The 22,093-nt window shown below is 41.8% G+C and overlaps 1 protein-coding gene across 1 annotated transcript in view; it reads left to right on the top strand.

The window, feature by feature from the left end:
* The window catches only part of Enox1 (ecto-NOX disulfide-thiol exchanger 1), a 279,670-nt gene that overhangs the window by 178,317 nt on the left and 79,260 nt on the right, over positions 1-22,093 (top strand). The window contains exon 10 of the mRNA XM_013027584.1: positions 12,868-13,052. Within this exon, the coding sequence (XP_012883038.1) occupies positions 12,868-13,052 (185 nt within the window). The remainder of the gene's footprint in view (positions 1-12,867; positions 13,053-22,093) is intronic.

Raw genomic sequence — 22,093 nt, 5'->3', positions numbered from 1 at the left:
GGACATAATGCACAAAGCCTCAGGGGAACTTGCTAGAAAAGGACATTTTTACTTAGACTTCCATTACTAACAGAAGTATAGAGAAATGTTTCTGGAAGCAAAGTTGCAAGACAGAGACTGTCAACAGTCATGTTCTGGGGAGGAGGTGGAAGGGTCAGCTGTGATTTCCCTACGCATGCATCTAGAGCCTTCCCAACTCAGAGGCCCAGGCCCTGGCTTTCTTCTTAGGATAAGTTAGACCATTCCTAACTAGGAAGAAATGTTGAGTCTGTACCCACAGAGAGAAGAGCAGCAATGAGTTTTTTGATAAAGAAGAGACGTTGGAAGTGGTTTGCGACAGCCTCCTCTTTTTCAAAAATAGAATAATGCAGTGCTATGTGGAGAAGTTGTTGTATTTGCCTGAGTTTGTGAAGTGGAAAGCCTAGAACTCTTAGCTTCCTTCCTTTCAGGCCAATGACCTTTCTATGGTGCCACGAAGTTTTATGGGAAAAAGACTACAGACTCACTTTCAAGTCATGAGTAAAATCAGCCAAAGATTTTAATGCCTCCTGGATACATAGAACCATGATGCCATTTGGAGACAAAGATGACTGGAAGACATTTATCACCTTAAAATACTCATCCAGACAAAGTCAAATCAGGCTTATACTCTTCTCTATTTTCTATCACCTAGGAAGAAATATGCTTCAGCATAGGTAATGTACCCAGTGAACTATTTTAAGCCCATTCCTACAGAAATGCCAGCTTAAAAAAATTCAGAAAAATGGCATGATCTTCTTTCTAATTGAGTGATAGTTACTTCCTCTGTTCAGCAGAGTTTTCTGTGTTGCTTTAGGCAAGAAGAGTAAATGCTTTGAAGAAGTGAGGCACATTGGCAGTGAACAGTATATATTGTGCCTTTTCTTGAATAAACCACACTTACTGTCAGAGCCTATGTTTTCTGTTCCCTAACACTCCAGAATAATAAAGAGAAAAATAAGGGTACTTCTTGATCGGAAATGATCTGAGCTACAATATCATCCCTTTGATTTCCCATCTCATCCCCTGTTTTCTCTGTACCCACCGGGCTTGAGAGAGCCCACCTCAGGATCATCCAAGTATTGATTCACCACCTAATTTCAAGACTTATTGAAGTTCCTCTCCCTCTTTCCATGTTCCTGGGGCTTTTCTTTATGAGATGTTCCTCTCAATATATCTTAGAAATAAAAGTCTGAGGAAGAGCATCTACAGTAATATCAATCTTATTGCAATTCACAAACTCAGGGAAAGTTTGATCTGGAAGAGGTCTTAGGAATAATATATCTTCTCTTTCCCCCCAGTGGTCTAAACTTAATGAGAAAAATATTGAATTTTGGTACTCCCAATAATAATCGGCTATATTACTGAACAAATACAAGAATGTTATATTGGATATTTGTAGGGTTTTATTATTGTAAGTAGTTACCTACAACTTGATATACAATATATATTTTGTAAACCTTTTGGAGACAGAATGAGATATTTCATTCTTTTAGTAATTTACCAATTGGTTTTTGCTGAGTTATCTACACTCACATAGCAGACTTTCCTTGTATACTTTGTGTGGTTCTGAAGCCATTCATTCTTTATCCCCAGCTCTTTGCCTCTAGGAAATGTCTTAAGTAGTGATAAAATGAAAACAGATATTTAGCGAATTCTTACAAGGTATATAGGACTGTGTCCTTTTTCTCGGTGTTAGATTAAAGGGAAAATTATCAAGTTCTTATCAGACTAATAGATACTCTGTTCTTGAACTGAGAGTATTACTTATCCAACTCTAAAAAGTCATTGCTGCCTATCATCAGTTCTGCTTACCCTAGACCAATATGAGATCATGGGTCTGTGCCGTCTCTGGTTGCTATACTGTCAATGTCATAGCCAAAAGCAGGAAAAGAAACCTTGATATAAAGAACTATGAAGGATGCGAGTATCTGAGAAATGTAAATCTGTTCATCTGAACCCTCTCAACCACAGAGAAATGTCTGTATTCATTTCTGCCAACAGAGGTGAACACATGCTGAGGTGGGAGGATCTTTCCCCTCTATGCTCCTAACAGATCACTTCAGGATCCTTTCTGTAGGCCTAGCCTACTATGTTGTACATAATAGGCGACTGAGAATTTGCTAAATGAACGTTAGAAATGAGATATAGTATGAACTAAATTTTTACCTCTTGGAGGATACTGATTGATCCTTAGGACCAAAAAGGAGAAAAGAGTCTTATCTATTTAATTTTCACAGTATTGATACCCCTCCCCTACTTTTTTTCCAGCCAGCTTAGTTATTTGTCCTCAGTATCAGCACCATTTCCTTACCAAACACTCTTCTACCTCCCTCCTACACATGATCCATGTCCAGTTAAGCCTGAGTTTGGCAGGAAGGCAAGTGTAGGTGGAAGAGAGCAGGGCTGGCGTTCCTCTCAGGAAGCCTGGTTCTTAGAAACACCCACTGGTCTCAAGATTGCTGTGTGTGTCTGGCTCCTTCCATCCCTGTGGGTTCCAGCTTCCCTAATTACCTCAGAGTCTCCAAGTGTATATTTAGAGTAGGAAGAAAGGGATGTCCTGCCATGTCTTTAAGATCCAGAGGAATATGACAAGGTAAATAATGAAGCCAACAGGAAGAGGAACTAGGTATCATTTGAAACCAGAACCAGATCGAAATGATTGCCAGTGAAAAACATTCCTTGATTTTATTTTTATAGTAATTCAAATTTGCTAGTTCTTTGGGCTTTGAAGTAGAAATTAACATTTAAATTGGGCTTTTTTGCCCTTTCTATATAACATTTAGGCTCCTAAGGAATATTATAATTGATACCGGATCATCGATGTCATGTTAACAAAGCACTTTCTATAAAACCATCCGTAGCACTTTCTCTCCTGTGTTCAATAAAAACCAGTAACAGGAGTGCTGCTGCCTCAGAGGAATTCTTTTAACCTTTCAGAAACAAAATATTTCATGCTAATTCCTGCTTAATTGGAAGGAAGTCATTTTTTAAAAATCATTGAATATGGACTTGAAGTCTGTTCCATTCCTGACCTCTTTAATTTAATCAAGGTCACCTCATAAACTTACCCAAACAGCTCTATTTCTCAATTAGAAATAGAGGTAGAGCTGTTTAAAAGCATTTAGTTTCTGATTAATAGTGCTTAACTGGAGCATCAGCACTTGCAGCGGTTCTGTGAGGAGTTAGGGCGAGATTAAAGCATTGCTACCTGAAAAATTATACTCATCAGAATCTCAAAACAAATCATTGTAATGAGCAAAGCAAAACTGCTTTTTTGTGAGGCTGTAAGAAAGGCTATCATGCTCAATATTAAGAGGATTTTTAATATCTGAACAACTCTCTCCCAGGGATAAAAATATTGCTATAATTTAGCCACACAGACAGTTTGTAAAATATATGTACTTTCCCTACCCAAGGACTCAGAGAAGATGGATACTGAGTTTTCCAAACCAGGATCTGTAGCCCTGAAACTCCAGGGACCAAAAGAAGTACTGAGAAGATAGGTCTAGTGGAAGAATGAAAAGTGGAGCCATCTGGATGGGTGAAACATCCAGCATTCTGAAAATGTATCTCTGGCTTCCTTCCCACATCTCCTTCTCACTTTCTGAGCCTGACTGAGCACTGCCAAGCTCAACTTCAGATTCTTCTGTGCAGTGGGTCATTTGGGTGGTCAAAGCATCTGGATGGCTCTGAGACCTCAAGGGCTGACACGAATGAGAACTAGTGAGTCCCTGAAGAGAGTGAAGAAATAATGGAGCCAGATGAAGTCAGAGGCCCCTACAAGGATCACCAAGTTGTTTCTGGTGCAACTTGGAAAACCATGTCCTTCTGTCCAAGCCTCAGCTTTTGTAGCAATGACCTAAAGCCCATGCTTAGAGTTTCCTTGACAAGATTATGAGAAATAAGTAATAAAGGGATTTTGTGGCATGTTGCAAATACCACACACTAGGGCACTATGGAGCGTTGATGGTGCTTAGCAGTGACAGGATAAATGAATGGTTCACCGCCAAGGCTGCACGTGAAAATCACCTGGGGAACTTTACACAAATATCCATGCCTAGGGCTTAATGCTCAAGCATCCATTATTAAAATACTCCCCCAGTGATTTTGATGCACAAAGGATTGGAAACTGGTCTATAACATGAGAGTTGATGGATGTCAATAGGTGAGGGGGAAGAAAGAATAAAAAGGATTGAGGTAAGGCAATGCTAGGCGAGAATGAGAGTAAAATTAAAAAATTACACACATGTACTGGACAGGAAGTGACTGTTAAAGCAAGTAATAATGGACAGGTGTCAGGAAGGCAGTGCAAGTCTAGCTTGCAATATGCCAGTGGAGAGCTTCCTGTACCAGGTCTGCACCAGTGGCAATCAGGGGTCTTCTGATAACTGAAGAAAGGCTGCTTGGGTGGGGCAGCAGGATGGCTGGTACAGAAATGTGATGTGTGCATGCCAGAGAAAGAGTCCCTGCCTTTCTCTGACTAAGAACAACCAAGTTATTTTTTTCTTCTCTGCAAGTGGAAAGAGAGGGCAGCAAGTATGCCTAGGCCGTTGGCTAAGGGAAAAACCTTAGCACCCAGTGATCAGGAAAGCACACACACTCAGGAGGAGCCTTATCTCCTGCACAAAGTGGGTGAGCCAAGGACTCTGGCCAGGGATGGTCAATTCCAGAGGCTCAGCCTAGTCTCTCCTGGGTACAAGTCACAAACCTGCCATGACAGAAATATGGCAGCAAAGGAAAAGTAATACATGACAACACCTAGTAGATCAGAACAATGTTATTTTGGAGACATAGCCAGAGGATTTATGAAAGCATTCAGTCACAATATCATCACAGGAGAGGCAGTAAGTAGCATTCAGAGTGGAGCAGGCAGATGGATTCATGAAATGTAGAACTAGGTAGAAGGCAGAGAAGCCGGCAAGACCATATTGGATAAATAAAAGCTTGAAAGAAGGCCCTTTCACTAGGGAGAAGTCAGTGGAAAGAACTGAAAAGAAAGCAGGTGACAAGAAAACAAAGACATCCATGACAGGAAGAAAGTTATACAGAAAGTGTTAAGCAAAGGGGATCCAGTCTCTAATCCCCCAATACCAAGAGGAGGCTCTCCCCACAAAGGATTGGGGCAGTCAGAGGGAGGAAGAGGCTTCTGGAAGCCGAGTGAGTGAGGGGAGAGCTCTTTTTTGGAGCAAAACCCAGAGGACATGCTCCTTAGAACACAGAGCTGGAAACAGGAAGTGTGGGAGGCAGATGCCCCATGCCAGACGGGAGGGCCATGCTTGTTTGGGCATTATTATTGTTTGTATTGTATTATTATTTTTATTGTAAATGTCAGGGGCCATGTAGCAGGAGAAGGAAAATAGCACTTCTGGAGGGGAAGGATTCATGAAGGAAATTAGAAGTGATCATATGCTGAAAAGGAAGGACATGGATGGGTTAGGAGGAACAAGAGATGACCGCCTTTAAGTTACAGGCTGATGAGGAAAGGAGAGGAGGCATTTTTTTCAGGTGGTGGAGTGCTGTGTAAAGCTCTGGTCTTTGGAGGAGATCCAGTTCTGGTTACAATGAAGCCAGCAAAGTAAAACCCAGGTTGTCTGTGAGGGAAAGATCTTGCTTCTGGGAAACAGAGTCATTTTGTGATCCGTCTTAGTCTAGACTAAGGCTGACTACCCTAAGAAAGAATTTGTAAAAGTTAGAGGAATAAAGGTAGCTCTGGATCTTGGACGTTAAAATAAGGTTGGAAGTGAAAAGGACAACTGGACTGTAATCACACTAAAAGGAGGGTGGGGAAACCCCTGTTGTATGCCTAGCCTACTGGGGCTCTGTAGAAGCCAGCTTCCTTCGACTGTTATAGGAAGCTGATCTCCCTCTACCCCCCCCCATCTTTCCCCTGCAGCCTCAATCTTTCCCCAGGCTAACTGGGTCTTGGTTAAAATAGTTTCCACTGTGCCTCCATCCTTACCTGCTTCCATTGGAGCTGAACTCCTACCCCAGCCCAACCCCAGGTACTTCCAAAAACAGCCCTTCCCAGCTCTCCCCTCACAGCAGTGTTTTCTTCTTCCTCTTGCCACTACTTATTGTGGGAAGGCCCTTCCCAACTGGTGTCCTACAGGCTGCTTTTTCCTGGGAGCCTTAGAGGTCAGACCAGTGCTGCCTTGCTGCCCTGCCTTGGCCTGGAGAGACACTCAGCCATATTTGCAAGAGTCACCTCATCTGTTTCTTTGAGGTTTCTGAAGTCATTCTCATCCGACAAAGCATCTCCAGCATTTAAAACGACTGACTTAGCCTGACATTAGAAGACATGAGCATGTGCTTCTTTTCAGCTGAGGACAATGGGTGTGCTTGGGGAAGGTCCAGGAGGATAACAGTATGAGTAGAAACGTGATAGGGTGTGATGTGAATCTCCGCAGTATTGGGAGCTCAGCAGCAACTTACAAGCCTTACCACCTATGCAGACTTCATTAGGAAGAGCTATGTTGGGGGAAGGACAGAGGATTCTTTTCCCTGAGTCACCTGCTGCTGGTTTGTGCCTCCAGACTCTCATTTAAACCATAATAATCACAAGCTCTTGCTTACCTGTACTCTCCAAATTACCCTTATTCCAGTGGCCTCACACAAAGATGAAAATAGACACTGCCGTGTGTGTCTGTTTAGCTCTCCCTAATAATAGCTAATGTGCAGACTATAATATACACTGCAAACATAAAATGTTATATCAATGCTAAGTTGTAATAATAATAATCCTGCAAAAATGTAGCAGAAGGAATTTCCACAAGCAATTTAAGGAAGATTGCTGCTTCAGTGGGGATACAGGTGTTACTGAAAAACAGATCAATTGTACTTTGTTGACAACCTAAGAGGGGATAGAGTCAAAGATTGGCTGTTTGGCAGGTACCCCGCCATGCTCTCTATGTCTGTGTCTGGCCACTGATAGTCACAGTAACTCGAGGGTCTTCTGAGGTGTGCGGCTACTCTGACCCTCATCAGCCCAACTAGAATGGATCAGGGGACAGCTCGCCAGGAGCCTCAGGCATTGGGATCTTTACTCCCTTTATTCCAGCTGACAGCCTAGGCACTTTCAAATGCAGCATATGGGTAAGTTTGGATGGATGGACAACACTCTGCCTTTGTCATGGCTGTCCATAAGGCCATTTCAGAGGAGACAGCACAGAAAAGGAAATCCCCGAAGTAGAAATAATGATTTGCTCACTGTGTCATGCTTTTGTGGCGGTGATGAGGCAAATGACATGCTTAGCCCCGTTCCAGGCCCCACTCTTACCATGATGATGACTGCTGCTATTATTTGAGGAAAATGAGAGAAGAACAGCTGAGTAGTGGCTGTACCTTTTTACTGGAGTCTCCCCGGAACTCTTCTATCTAAGGCTCAATAGGGACAGGATAAGGTTGTCTCCTCAGGTGCAGAGTAGACAGCTGTGGACACACCAAAGAAGCTGAGGAATAAAATCAGAATGATGAGCCCAGACATGTAGTTCCTTCAGAAGGATTTCCTCCAAACCACCCACAGCCTTGGTGCAGGGACGGGGGTATGGAATGGGCAATGGTTCCCTATGGTCTCCGTACCAGGGCTATGAGCACCACTTGAGGACTGGGAGGAGTGTGATTACTCAGGATTTAGGCTAAACATGTGGACATGGAAATCCTGGGGGTGGGGCCTGGAAACCATACACTTTAATTTGCTCCCCAGGTGATTCTACTGTGGGCCAGTATTAGATGAGCACCTAGTGACAGGTAACACCAGCGAGTAAATGCCAACTTTTCTGTGGCTTACCCAAAAAAGAAAAGTTTTTTTTGTGTTACTTTGTTTGTTTGTTTGTTTTATTCCTGGGTCACAGAGTAGTCCAAGCCTCTTTTCTTCTATGTTATACTCAGAAGCCCAAGCCCTTCTAGCTGTAGGAGGAGAATGAGAGACATTCAGAAGTCTTGCATATATTCCTTCCATTGCACCCAGGAGAAATAGCCATGAGCAGGCCCCAGGGCCTTCACCTCTCCACACAGAGAAGCTGAAATGTCTCCACTACAGTCTAATAACCACCAGAGACCTTAGGCCCCCAAGCAAGAGTTTCCTACAGGGCATCACATGGGTCCCTGAGTCACTACACCACTATAAACTACAGCTCTGTTCCGTAAGGGACCAGAAGGCACAGTCAGGGCAAGAAAGAAACATGTGAAACTTAAGGATATTGTGGCTTTAGCTTCTAGGCCTTGAGCCTGTCCCTACCCTCTGTTGTTCTAGACCTAACAGTACAATTCCCCACCAGTGAGATACTTTGAAGAACTTTTTTCTTGTCTGCGTGTGGGAAAGCAATCCACCATTCAGCAGCCTCTTCTCAGTATTCCAGAAGAGTATCTGGGGAAGTAGAAGGAGAATGTTAAACACAGCCCTCTCCACAGATACTAAGATTGAGAATTCTGCAAAAATCTAGATTTTGCTAGCAACACTATGTTAAAGTGTTTTGTTATTTAGTTACATCTTGCCTGAGCATGCAAAAGCTATTAAACATACTGTCAGTGTATTGGGATGTAGCCCAAAATAGCTTACATTTTTTCATATATTGCTAATTATTTTATTTTTCTGAGGCTGGCTCAGTGAGAGAAGAGAGCAATTTCAAGACTTTCACCAGACGATTTACGTACAGAAGTTAAGCATGTCATTATCTGTTACCATGGAAACAGCAAGTAATCCAGAAGATGGAGGAGGAGGTCACTCTGACCATAATTAATATAAAGAATAATGGCTTATATAGATTCTAGTAAAGGATACAATGAGATTCCCTGTAATACCTCTAAACCTGTTTCCCAGCAGTGCAATTTATTCTTTGGGTCAATTTTCGCATACTAGTGGCACTGTGGTAGTTTTAGTAGTTTGATGCTAATTTTGGAAGTGAAAATTAATTTTGCTTAGCAAAAGTTTCCCATCATTTGTAATCCACCCCTTCTCTTTTTGACCATCTTGATGTTTGAACTTAGGGCCTTGAGCTTGCTAGACTTGCGTAATACTGTTAAGCCATGCCTCCTCCAGCCTATTGCATTTAATTCAGCATATTCCAAGATCCAGAGTTTTCTAAACACCAAGCAAATATAAAAGTCTGGCTGTAGGGGCTGGGAAGGTGGCTCAGTGATAAAGCACTTGCCTTGTATGCATGAGGCCCTGGGTTCAATTCCTCAGCACCACATAAGCAAAAAAGAAAAAAAGCCGGAAGTGGTGCTGTGGCTCAAGTGGTAGAGTGCTAGCCTTGAGCTGAAGAGCTGAGGGACAGTGCCCAGGCCCAGAGTTCAGGCCCCACGACCAGACCCCCCCCCTAAAAAAAGTCTGGCTGTATTAGATTTGGCTTTCTTATATGCACCTAGCTATGTTTTCTCAATAAATGAACTAATAGGTAATAATCCAGAGGCACACTGGATTTAACAGTACTTTTAAAAATCACCAAAAGATTTCATTATGTGACCATAGTTTACAGGTAGCACATCTTACTGTATTCCTTTTTTTAAAACTGAAAGTTAGTAATCCACATAGGATAGCTCTTAGCTAAACATTCCATATATTGTAATAGTACGTCCTTGGAGATTCTTATTCAAAAGTGCACAAGCAATTTCATTTTAATCCTTACATTTATTTGAGTAGTGGATTTCTTTTACAGTCTCTTGGGGGTTGCTTTTGTCCTGGAAGCTTGATGACACATTTAATCAAAACTTCTCTTAATTAGTAGTCTCTCGAAAGAACTAAAGAGAATAAAATAGAGAAAGATAAGAGCTGACCTTTCAAGTTTCTGAAAAATCATATGAGGTCAGAAATTACTAAGATTTTGTTTCTTTTAGAATTCTAATCCAAGAAATATAATGGAACTTCTTTCAGGCAGCCTTATTTAAGTGGTAGATTCAGGACATCATCTGGATGTTGAGTGATGTTTGCAAACAGGTGTCCTGAAGCTAAATGGAGTCAATGTACAATTTCTCACTCTTTAGAAGAGAACCACTTTGATGCTGTATGAATGAACGAGCCTTTTTTCGTAAATATCAAGCTTGAAATCATTTAATCAAGAGTGTAAATCACTTATGTGCCTCAATTATAGAAATTATGATGGGATTGGCTGGGATATTGATTTCTTTTAGAGGGGAGGGAGACAGGGAGGAGGAGAATTATAGCTGTTTCCTTTCTTTTTTTTCCTTTTCCTTTTGAAATATAATGATATCACATTCCTATTCCAGGAATGCACACAGCATTATGTCCTGCTTGGCAGGCCCAGTGGTCCTGGACTTAGCCAAAAATAAAAACTCTCAGCTGTACTATTCCATAGGCTTCTCAGAGAGCCTCTAAAATAATGGACAGTGCACTTTCCTGTATATATTTATGTGCAGATAATTTATTTAAATAATGTTGCTGGCACATGCTTTATAGCTGCTTGCATTTTGCTACACAGATTCCAGCATATCTTGCAGACTATGCAATTCATTTGGAAAATGTAATTTCCATCCCTGCATACTAATCGATTCCTTCACAAACACCTGCTATCAGTTATGATAATAAAAATGCCACTCTGAATTGAAAAGGGGCCAAATAGAGCTTCCTAAGGAAATGACTTAAGTGTCTTTGAATGCTACTAAATGTAGTAATGTGCTTGTGTAGTGCCAACATTTTTTTCATCATTTGCATTTTCTGTGATTTTTGCCCTATTACACCATCCTTCATTCAAATGATGCCTCATAACCATTTGGTGGTGGGTTGGTGAACTGACTTGTTAGGAGGTGGTATCTCAGGGTGTGGGTAAGATGTGCTGCACAGCGTGATAAAACACCAGCTTCTGCTCCTGGGTATGGCCTGGTCATTTCTGATTTTATAAGTCCCTGAAAACTGTAAAACTGCCTGCTTCCTTGGCTTTGCACATACACATACACCAAATAAAATTTCCTTTATTCATTCTCCTAAGCCTCCAGTTCATTCCACGCACCATTGCCAAACTAATCTTCCTAAATCGCCAATTCTATCATGTCCCCTGCAACCCCCAAACACCGTCAGTGGTTCTCAATTGGCCGCCCCATTGAGCCTAACTTTCCCCATTCTCTCTCAGCACCTGAGGTGGCTCACCTTCCTCTCATTGCTCCCAGGCAGGCACTTGACTTCTTGTTCAAGCTCCTCTCCTTCCTGCCTTCACTTCTCATCTCTGGGCTTTTGCTTATGATCTTGCTGTCTTGACTGAGTTGCCTTCCTGATTCTTGAGTTTTCCATCTTTCTAAGCACACTTGCTCTCCCAGTCCACATTTCTCCCTCTCTCCAGATGCCTCCTGAATATATTTCTTTGCTGTATGCCTTGACATAAGTTTCTCATTTGTTCATTCAGCCTACATATATCGAGTGCCTACTATATGCCCCCATTCACTGCTTTCTCTTCCTTCAAATGTAGTAGTTTCTTTTTAAATGTGACTATGTTTCAAATTCCTTGAGAGAAGCAACATCTAAGATGCCAAGTAAGAAGTCAGACCTGGGCACATCGAAGTACACCACAGATGCTCTTGACTAAATGATCCCAAATGGCTTGAAGTAGGGAATTTCTGGCTAATTGCCTGTTCTGTTTGATTAGTATTTTAGTGTCTGCTCTCCATGGAATATCATTTTGTGAAGGGGGATACTGTAAAACACTTAACTGAAATTATTACCATAATTTGATGTTTGATAATGGTGGAGAGAATTCCCTGAGGTCTCACAGCACCTGTGCAAATGCTATGATCTTTGTACTGCTCTGTGCAGGTGAGGCATGCCAGGGGTTAACCTGGATCTTGACCTAGGACACAAGGGATGTGGTGAAACATGGAAGTAAGCATGTATTGAATCTGATGTATGATGGGTGCCCCACTATGCCCTCATATAGCAGAAATTATATCGATGACAGATTTTCTTTCCTACCTTTTTGTGTCTTTCCTGAAATGGGGGGGAAAAGATGAGATACTGGCAGAAAGAGTAGAAGGGAGACTGGCTTTGTAACGACTAAAAGGAATGCTAAACACATGTAGACTGACACAGTACAAGGAGAGAGAAGGCAAAGGCTTGAGTCAGCAGGTGGGTTTACAGACTGTTTTTGCAATTTGGCTTGCTGGGGCAGGAGGGTGTCCAGTATCAGGAACCAGGGGATTACCCTCCCCAGTCTTCGTTTGCTACCATTCAGCCTTCTTCAGTGGCTCTCAGCAGTGCCAGAAGCAATATATTTAAGACCCACAGTTAGTGCCTTAACTCTTCTGTGTGAATGAAATCTGAATCTGCATATAGTGAATTTCAGGTTTCACCTAGAAGTAGAGGAACCACTCTGCTTTGTCAGTGGGGGAAAAAAAAGTTTTAATCGGTTGCTGAAACAGATGGAACCAAGTTGCCATTCTGATAGGAGTTAGAGAAAACAATTTGTGCAATTTGTCCCAGCAATAGAGCAGGAAGCAATGGTGTGTATATAAATGCCTCTCTCCCCTGGGAGGCTGTCGTACACCTCAACCTGTGGAATGGATGGTTCTTTGAAAGAAAACAGTACTGCCAAGGAACTGAGCAATCTGGTAGCATAGGCTGTGGCAGATAGGATTCTTACTGGAATTCTAAATACCCTCATCACTGCAGAGCCACACAGACCAGCTTCTGTGAGGATGTCTAGGTTTGGAAGAGAGTTCAGGAGATAAGAATGTAGAAGGAATTAATCCTGTGCCTCCAAGAAGCATTTGTGTATAAAAAAAAGGATACATAGAATAAGTTAAAAACGATTCAGTAGAAGGATTAGGGATGTTGATCAGTGACAGAGCAATTCTTTAGCATTTTCAAAGTAACTCCCTGTACTCTTTCTGTTTGTCCTTCAGCACTAGCTGCTCAGGCCTATGCTCTTAAAGAGGAGAATGACAGCCTCCGCTGGCAGCTGGATGCCTACAGGAATGAGGTAGAGCTACTGAAGCAAGAGAAAGAACAGCTTTTCCGAACAGAAGAAACCCTCACTAAGGACCAGCAGCTACAGTTCCTACAGCAGACCATGCAAGGCATGCAGCAGGTACTGGCCCCCTCTGTGTATGTGTGCCATTGAAAGAATGAGATACTTTGTGGGCCCTGTAGGTGTGAATGTGCAGCCACTTGCAAAAACGGGGGGGGGGGAAGAGAAATGACCCTCCAAATTTTAAGTTCTTAGGAAAGGGAAATTTAAGTTCATAGGAAAAGTTCATGTCTTTTCATGGAAAGGTGGAATCCAGAGAAAAGCCAAGGTAAAGAAATATGTGGAAGATCACAACACTGGAGATGGGAATCAAAGTGTGAGAAGTTTAGAAGTTATAAGGTTATATCTGGTGGTACATATTCATAATCCTAGCAAGGGGGGAGGCAGAATTTGAAGCCAGCTGCAGGCATAGATCAAAATCAAAACAAGAGCCTGGAGCACTGGTCATCCTAGGTACTCAGGAGGCTGAAATCTGAGGATCACAATTTGAAACAGTCCAGAAAGTAAAGTTCATGGGATTCTATCTCCAATTATTTTGCAAAAAGCCAGAAGCAAAGGTGTGGCCCAAGTGGTAGAGTTCCTCCCTTGAGTGAAAAAGTCTAGGGAGAGTTCAAGGCTCTGAGTTTAAGTCCTGTGCCATCATCAAAAATAAAAACAAAAACAAAAACCAAGTCTGTAGGCATGGCTGAAATTCACTATATGCAGATTCAGATTTCATTCACACAGAAGAGTTAAGGCACTGACTGTGGGTCTTAAATATATTTCTTCTGGCACTGCTGAGAGCCACTGAAGAAAGCTGAATGGTACAAAAATGAAGACTTGGGAGGGTAATCCCCTAGTTCCTGATACTGGACACCCTCCTGCCCCAGCAAGCCAAATTGCAAAAACAGTCTGTAAACCCACCTGCTGACTCAAGCCTTTGCCTAGCAAGTAAGTACAAGGCCATGAGTTCATGTCTGATACTCCACAAAAATAAATTTCTCCATGAAGTATAGGCTGTGGCACATGTTAGTAAATCTTTACCAAACATAGCACAAGAGTTTTTTTTTTTACAGGACAACTGATTTTGTTTTCAAAATCAGTGTAAACATAATCTGTATTGTTCCCATTTCTGGATTATACATAGGGTCTCCATAGGAAGGATTGTTGAGGAAATGGATGTGCCCAGTGGGAGCTAGGTAACTTTAGAAATAGGGCATTTGATGTTTTTGTTGAAGAATGCCTGGAATTCTGAATGTAAAGCTCTGCATTTATGATGTTTGTTAGAAAGGAGGTATCTATCTTGGGCTTTCAAGTAGGCAAAAGGATCATACACACTGAGAAGTCAGAAGTTGGAGAGAGAGGAAAGCCCAAGTCCTGGCAGCTGTGGGAATCGAACCAGAGATTTGTGAGTGGGTTTGTATCTGAAAATACCAGTCAATATATGATATTCTTAAAGTATTTAGACCTTTAAAGTTATGGTAGAATAATAGAGCATAAATTATTATCATCACACATGGACATTTTATTCACTCTATGGAGTACAGAAATCCAACCAATATTTCCTGGAGAAAAAAAAATTGCTTTTATTTAAACTGGAGAACTCTAAGCAGAACAATGGAAAGTCAGTGGACTGCCTTTTACATTTGTCCCATCCCCATTGACTGTTCTCAAAGACCAGAAGCATGAATTGCTTTCAGAAAAAATACGTTTTAATGATCAAGGATGCCCACCCCTGCAACATGATCCAGACAGGGAAAATAATTGAGAGGGAAAGGAAATTTAAAAAAAAAGAATCACAGATTGGGAAGTGAGCAAGTTAATGACCAGGTCACAGAAATTATGTCTTAAACAGCTCTTGCCATTTTAAAGCAATTTCTGAGTCTCGGCTCTGAGTCTTAACTGGTTGATGTTCACAGTGCGTGTTAGACTAATCAGTGAGATTCAGAGGTCAGAGTCAGCCAGGGAAATGTCATTGCAGTCATTGCTCAGGTCCCTGCACTTGGAAATCGATGTAACAGCTGCTGCTGTGTGAGCCTACAGGGTTGTCCCTATGCCCAACATGGGGTACAGAAACTGGTTTGTGTGGGGAGGGAAAGGGGAAAGCTTGCTGGGAAGAGAATCTGTTGATTTCCCCAAAGAATGCAATACCAGAAGCAGCCACACTACAGGAAATAAGCCATCTTTTCTTCCAGGAAAGATGACTTCAGTTGCTTTGAAAGGAATCAAAAAAAAGTAAGCAGAAGTAAGGGTATACTACTTGGTCAGAGAGCCACATGAGTCCTCCATGCAATGGTACTGAGGCCACAAGCCTGGTCCAAACTGGGAAGGGTTAGGAAAGTTCAGTCTTCTGAAGGAAGGGTTGCATTTATGAAGCTTTTCATTCACTCACAGAATCTCCTTGTTGATGGGAAATGTGCACAAATGTAGTTCTTCATTTGTATTTCTAGGGTGGTTTGGCTCAGTTTTAGCTACAGAATGTTATTGTCTCATCATTGTCAAGGCCACAAGTTCAAAATCTAGCTGGGGAAAGAAGGGCTGGTTCCTTTAGGGGCTGCACAGAAGACAGATCTGTGCTTCTGTCCTGGTACTGGTGGGCGGCTGGCAATTTGGAGCTGGCCTTAGTTTGTACCCAAGTCTCCCTGCCCTCTGCTTCTATTTCTGCATGATGTTTTCTTTTGTTGGATAGCTAAAATTCTGCTTATTGTAAGAACACAGCTCATATAGGATTAGGGGCTCATCCTCATCCACTATGACCTCATCTTTGCTAATTATATCTGCAATGACTCTTTTCTTAAATAGTATAACATTCTATACCACGGAGGGTTAAGATTTCAATATATGGACTAAGGAGAGGGGTACAGAGCAATTTATAATAGACGATAATAATCAAAATGTGTTTATTGCGCTTGACACCAGTGGCTGATTCCTTAACCCAATGTGCAGAGAGAGAGGGGGGAAGACAGAGAGAAGTGGGGGGAGAGAGGGAGAGGGAGAGAATTTTAGGGAAAGAGATTTCTTTATTAAAATGTGGAAACCGCTGAAAGTATGACAGCCCCAGTTCTCCTAGCCATCTTCAAAAGGCTGTGCAACAGAGAGTCGGGCAGCTAACAAGCACAGGCAATAACAATGTAGAACATGGCAGTTATCCTCCTTTCTCTTGATCATTATTCACATTTGTTTTTAATGTTTCATTTCTTCCTGAAATACCCACCAGTCAGATAATGGACACTACTAAGATATCACTTTTCTGATTTTTTTTCTGTCTTAACATTATCTCTTGTCATCTTTGCTGAAGCTTCTGCCTAACAATCGCTTTCTTTCCAAAAGTTTATTTCATTTTCTGATGGTTACCTTTCATTGAGTCTTGTTTGCCTAAGCTGTGATCCACCTACTTTAGGCTTTCCCTCAGTGATCATAGATAGGTGCCACTTCACTGGCTACCCTTTCATGGAGATGTGAGTCTTGTGGATTTTTCTGCCCAGGCTGGCCTGGAACCAAAGTCCTTCAATTCTCAGTCTCCAATATAATTTGGATCACTGGCATGAGCCCCTGGCACCTGGCTCATGCTATCTTATTTTTCGTATGGTTGAAGTAACTTCTGAATAAATCCTTTTGAGAATAGTAATTAGAATTTTTGTTTCTTTTGTTTGCAAGACATTTCTATTAATTCCAGAAGTCGTTGTTTGGTTTTCAGTATTTCAACTTCTTTGTGGACAGTATTCTTTACAAGTAGATTGTTTGCAATTAGATGAACAGAACTTGGTGTGCTTTCTGGGAAGTTTTGTTATTTGCTGATTGCTGTGTACCCAGGCCTCCTATAAAGCTGCATCTTTTATAATACAGTAGCTATCTGAGGGCTCCTTTACTAGTGGGCTTCACTTTAGAAGAGCTGAGGATCTCCCAAATGTCAAAAAATCTGTCAGATAGTATGAACTGCCCGGTATTGCCCTTGTGTTCTCTTTGCTCTGTAAGTTCATTCATTGACAGGCATTTGAACTGAGTCTCTAGAGGAAGGAAACATACATACATATATAAGAGAGAGCTTGCATGTGTGCACATGCATACACACACACACATACATGCACATACATGCACATACAGCATTTTGATGTCTTGAACAGAAAATTATTTCTGGGCCTTTTAACTCTAGCCCTATCCCTGAATGAATTCCTGCTTAGTATGTGGCTGGGGTGGGAGTGGGAAAGTATGGAAAATTGTTGTGGCCATCGGGGATATAGGGGGTGGGGGATGGGATGAAGAATAGTAAACAAGTTTTATGAATGTCCAAGTGGAAGGTTTAAGGAACTTAGGGTAGCATGTTTTAAAGATGGCAGCCTGGGATGAGGAGACAAATACATGAATTAAAATAGTTTTACAGAGGAAATGAAGACTAATAGTAAAAGGTGAAAGAAGAGGCTGAAATATGCAATAAAACAAAATAGAGAACTGCCTACCCTGTCTCTGTTGCCTAGTCCTAGAAGACAGAGAGAGTTGAGGAACTGAGAAAAACCAATATACCAAAAAACTAAAATCTTGCTCATAGCTGGAAACCTAAGTTGTAGGGGCAGCACTGGGTGGAAGGAGGCACAGATAATGTATGGCAGAGACAACATAAGATTTTTAAATGACACACACCTGTAATCCTAGCTACTCAAGAGGCTGAAATCAGAGGACTATTGTTTGAAGCCATCTGAGGCAAGAAAATCTCCAATTAACCACCAAAAAGACAGAAGTAGAGCTGTGTCACAATGGGTAGAATACTAACCTTGAATGTAAATAGTAAGGGACAGCACTCACACTCGGAGTTCAAGCCCCAGGCCCAGGACTAGTACAAATAAATTCACACCCACTCACACACACACGCACACACACACGTGCGCATACCCACACGTGTACACACACACACACACACACACACACACACACACACACACACAGAACTTGCCTGGAGAAAAATAGGGGGAAAAAAAGAAAAAGGAGAAATTCTTCTAAAAGAAGAAATTCAATACTTTTATCATGATAAATTGCACCTCGAGTTTTCACAAAGTATCTAGAATTCTAGATATGAATATGAAAAAACTAAAAATGAATTTGTTTGGAATTTATTCACTATGCATCAAGAAAATCTACCTTGTAGGTAGAATTCATGAACCTCAAAACTGTCCAGTTGGAAGGAAGAAATAGCTTATACATGATGATCTGGTTGCAGATTTATTCAGGAAGAACCTTTTTAACAATATTATCATAATGCCTTTAATATATGAAACCATTATACATCCATGCAGAAAAGAATCCAGTATCACTGGACAAGGCAAAAATATCTCATTAAAGTGCAGAAATGGGGACTTCTTTTAGAACTTTATACAAGTAGTAAAGCCTTCCACTTGAAAAAATCGAGAAGTGTGTGTGTATATAAATAGCCACTCACATGCATAGAAAAACCTGGGACTGCACAAACATACCCTATGTTTGTCCAATTTTATTTTGGTTACCCAGGTGCAATTCCTTTCTTTCTGTGTAGAAACTAATTCACAGAACATTTCCCACATTCATATTAAAGACCACTAACATTCTACTAGAATCAGAAAAAAGATACCAATGCCAATCTCTCTCAGATGGCATGGCTTTTAAAGGGTTCAATGTTTCAGCATCAGGGTTCACAGGAGCCTTCACATTTCCAGTTCACCATCCTCCTCCTGTCTTTTCACATCCTTACCCAAGACTTTTCCATCTTGTCTTCATCCCAGTCCACATACCTTTGGGAGGCTGCAATGTGATAGCCCATATGATGAAATGTGTTAACCCCACACCCAACCATCAAGGTCATTTGTAGAGTGTCTGCTGGTTTGTTTTCTGACATTTGCAGATGGTATTCCAGGAACAGCTGAAGCAGGTAGGTGTCCCATATTAGCACGAGGCTCTTGAAGAGATTATTAGCTTCATTTGGAACCAGAAATAGAAACCTGTGTTCTGATTCTTGGCCCAGGGCCTTACAGAGATCCTGCCTGTGTGAAATGATCACACCTGACATCTGTTCAGGGTTTGGAAGTTTCAAAGCATTTTCCAGCTTGACTCTGCACAAGATACAAAGACTGATGTGAAGACAACGCAGTGTGGGGCAAGGATGGGCCACTGCGTGTCTTGCTGTCTTCCCTCCTGAGGTAAGGGAGGAGATAAGCTACAGCCATGCCATCAAGGGTATAAATCAGATTATGATTCTGATGTAGTAGAAGTCAGAGCCACCGCTACCTAATTCTGTCCTGCTTTGGAAAACCCAGCTGGCTTTGCCTGGGTTCTTTACCTGGCCAGAAGGCTCTACTAAGCTCAGTGAAGCTTTACTGTAATAAAAGGAAATCAAGTGCGTGAATGTAATTAGAAAAGCTGGTGTTCAAGTGCATACTTACTATATATGTCTGGTGAGGGCTCATAAGAATTATGACAAGACTCAGAATTCCAAGATTATGAAGTCTAAATTCTCTGGTCCTCCATGACCTGTGTTGTTACTCCTGCAAGAAGACCACTTTCTCCAGCTGCCTCCCAGAGGCACATTCCCCTCACAACTCCTCAAGACCAGGAACCCAGCCCTGTTGCCAAATGAGAACTGAGGGCTAATGATGTCAAATGACTGGTACAGGGTCACCTGGGAACTCCAGTGGGAACTCCAAGCCCAGGTCTGTCAGAACCCTGTGCTCTCTCCACCCCTATAATTTTCTGTAATGTGCTTGAAGTAGCAGAAGCTTAGAAAGCTGTAGACTCTCAGTGCCTGAGGATTACAGCAATATTATCTGCCAAAACCCATTGCCTGTTTTCTGTGTCACAGCCCCTCATTTGGTCTTTATATTAGTAAAGAGCCAGCCAAAGGGAAACAACATACATGCAGCTTGTATTTATTAAAGCTGAACTGCAAAAATAAATCTCTTCACTTCTGAGAAGGGGAAGAGAAGCGCTAATAAAACTTAACTATGGGAAGCTTCATCTCATCATTAGTTTTTCCTGCTCTGCCATTAATTAATCTGATCACCAAATGCATCCTCATTAGTAATCATTCCTTCTAGAAATAATGAAGCCAGAAGATGAATCGATGTAGGAGCCAGGCGTTGCCTGTGCAGACCATTATAATTGTTTGGCTTCTGCTTTCGGTAGTGTTGTCTGACCTGCAATGGAAGGCCCAGAATCTGCAGTAGACTTACAAGTTCCTAGGACAGAGGAATTGTGCTCTCCCCCGTCTCTGTCCTGGCAACAGAATCTGGATGACCTTTGAATGACCTTCCCTTTCACCACCTCTCTTGGAAATTGCCTCCTGACTTATAGGCTATATTGCACTATGAGTACCAGATTTATAGTGGAATGGATCTTTTCTTAAGTGTAGTAAATCAAAATGGCCCTTTGCTGCAGACACAATCTGGCCTTCTCTTCCGTTTGACCATTGCCATCTCTCTCCCTTCAGCCATGGACACGAAAATGAATACTGTAGGCTGGCCTTGACTTCATTTTGTTATAGTCTGCCAGTGCAAAGAAACAGACTTGTTCACACTAAAACCCTGAACCTGCTGGCGCCATGGCCGTCTGCAAAGAGCAGGTGTCCTGCTCCCAGCCAGACTGATGCAATTATCCACCTCGTGACGTGGGCTACAGTTGGGAGGGCATGGAGCTGCAGGCTTTCTCCATGCAGCTGGTTAGGAGAGGCAACAGAGGGATTAGGAAGAACAGCCAATTTCCTTCTCATCAGAAAGGAAGGCTGTGCAGAGAAAGCAGGGATAGGCGTGGTGCCTCAGACAGAAAACAGCCTGGAAATGAGAAAAAGACTGAGGCAGAGAAAGAATCTTCTTTATCTGCATAAGAGAGCACACAAAGGAAGAGGAACATGGCGTGTTTGGGGCTCTCAGTTTCTCATTGTAGTTTATTTTTCTTTGTGCAGAAGAATATGTAATCCTGATGTAGAAAAACTTGAACATAAAAGAAGCCTAGAAAAAAGAAAAAAAAGAACAATAAGACTCCCCAGACAGAACTACTCTTTCACGTCTTTTTTCTCTATGTATATATAAACATATAGCATTAATCACAATTAAATATCGACCAATGGGATTGCCAACATTAGTTGAAAATTCTAGAACTGTAACTGAAGTGTGGAACTGGGAATTCAGTTCCAAGATGTTAGATGGTTAGTTAAAGACGATGTTTTCTCCTCTGTTTAACAAAGCACCCTGAATAGTCATTAAGGGAAGCTTAAACAAATTACTGCCCAATCTGGTCCTCAATTTATAGACCACCCACTTCACTCAATTGATCAGTGAAAAGACCAGCATCATGAAGTTCTTCACTGGATGCAGTTTCTTCCATTGGGTAATTGCCTCTTTAGTATTGTGCTCTTTGCCTATTCTATGTCTCTGTCTCCTCCGTCTCTCTGTATCTGTGCTCACACTCCTCCCCCATCCCCACACATGAGGGGGGGTTGTATAGCCAGTTCAGTCTTACTCTTGAAAGTTCTGAAGCACAGGAAAGGGGAAAGTATATTGGAAATGTTGCTGTAGATTTCCAGGAAAGGAGTATCACAGCAGCACTTACAAATGAAAGATAAACCCAGTGACTTTTCAGAGTTTTATTTCCTTCTCCCTTTTGTTCTCTTGATCATCCACCGTTCTGCCATATTTACCAGACCATTTCTCAGACCTTCCTTCTACCTCCATCACTAATTATTACAGAATCTGACATGGCTCAGATACTCTCTTAGGGTAAGTTTCACTGGCAAGCATGGGTCTATCACCACCCATGGCTTGCATTTTATCTGCAGGGTCTCTCCCAGTGAGTCTAGGGTTACCTCTAGCTCTGAATCGTGGCTGAGACCCTAGGACCTAGACCACAGAGCATAGATGGTACATATGTGCCCATAAATACCTTCCTACTATTCAAACACTTAAGAGCATTGTTGATTCCTAAGAGATGACATTTTTATTTCTGCCCTGCATCTCAAGGAACCAAGTTTTTGGTGCATGGATAGTTTAGAGAAGAGGACTATTTGGGGCAGGGCTAAAGGAGAATAAAGGAGGGAGAGAGCACGAAACCTGTTAAAAATTGTTTGAAGTGTTTGATAAGAAGAAAGATAATAGGATAAATTTGTT

This window comes from Dipodomys ordii, unplaced genomic scaffold (genome assembly GCF_000151885.1).
Source record: "Dipodomys ordii isolate 6190 unplaced genomic scaffold, Dord_2.0 Scaffold1, whole genome shotgun sequence".
NCBI classification, from domain to species: domain Eukaryota; kingdom Metazoa; phylum Chordata; class Mammalia; order Rodentia; family Heteromyidae; genus Dipodomys; species Dipodomys ordii.
This window is presented reverse-complemented; position numbering and strand designations above follow the sequence as displayed.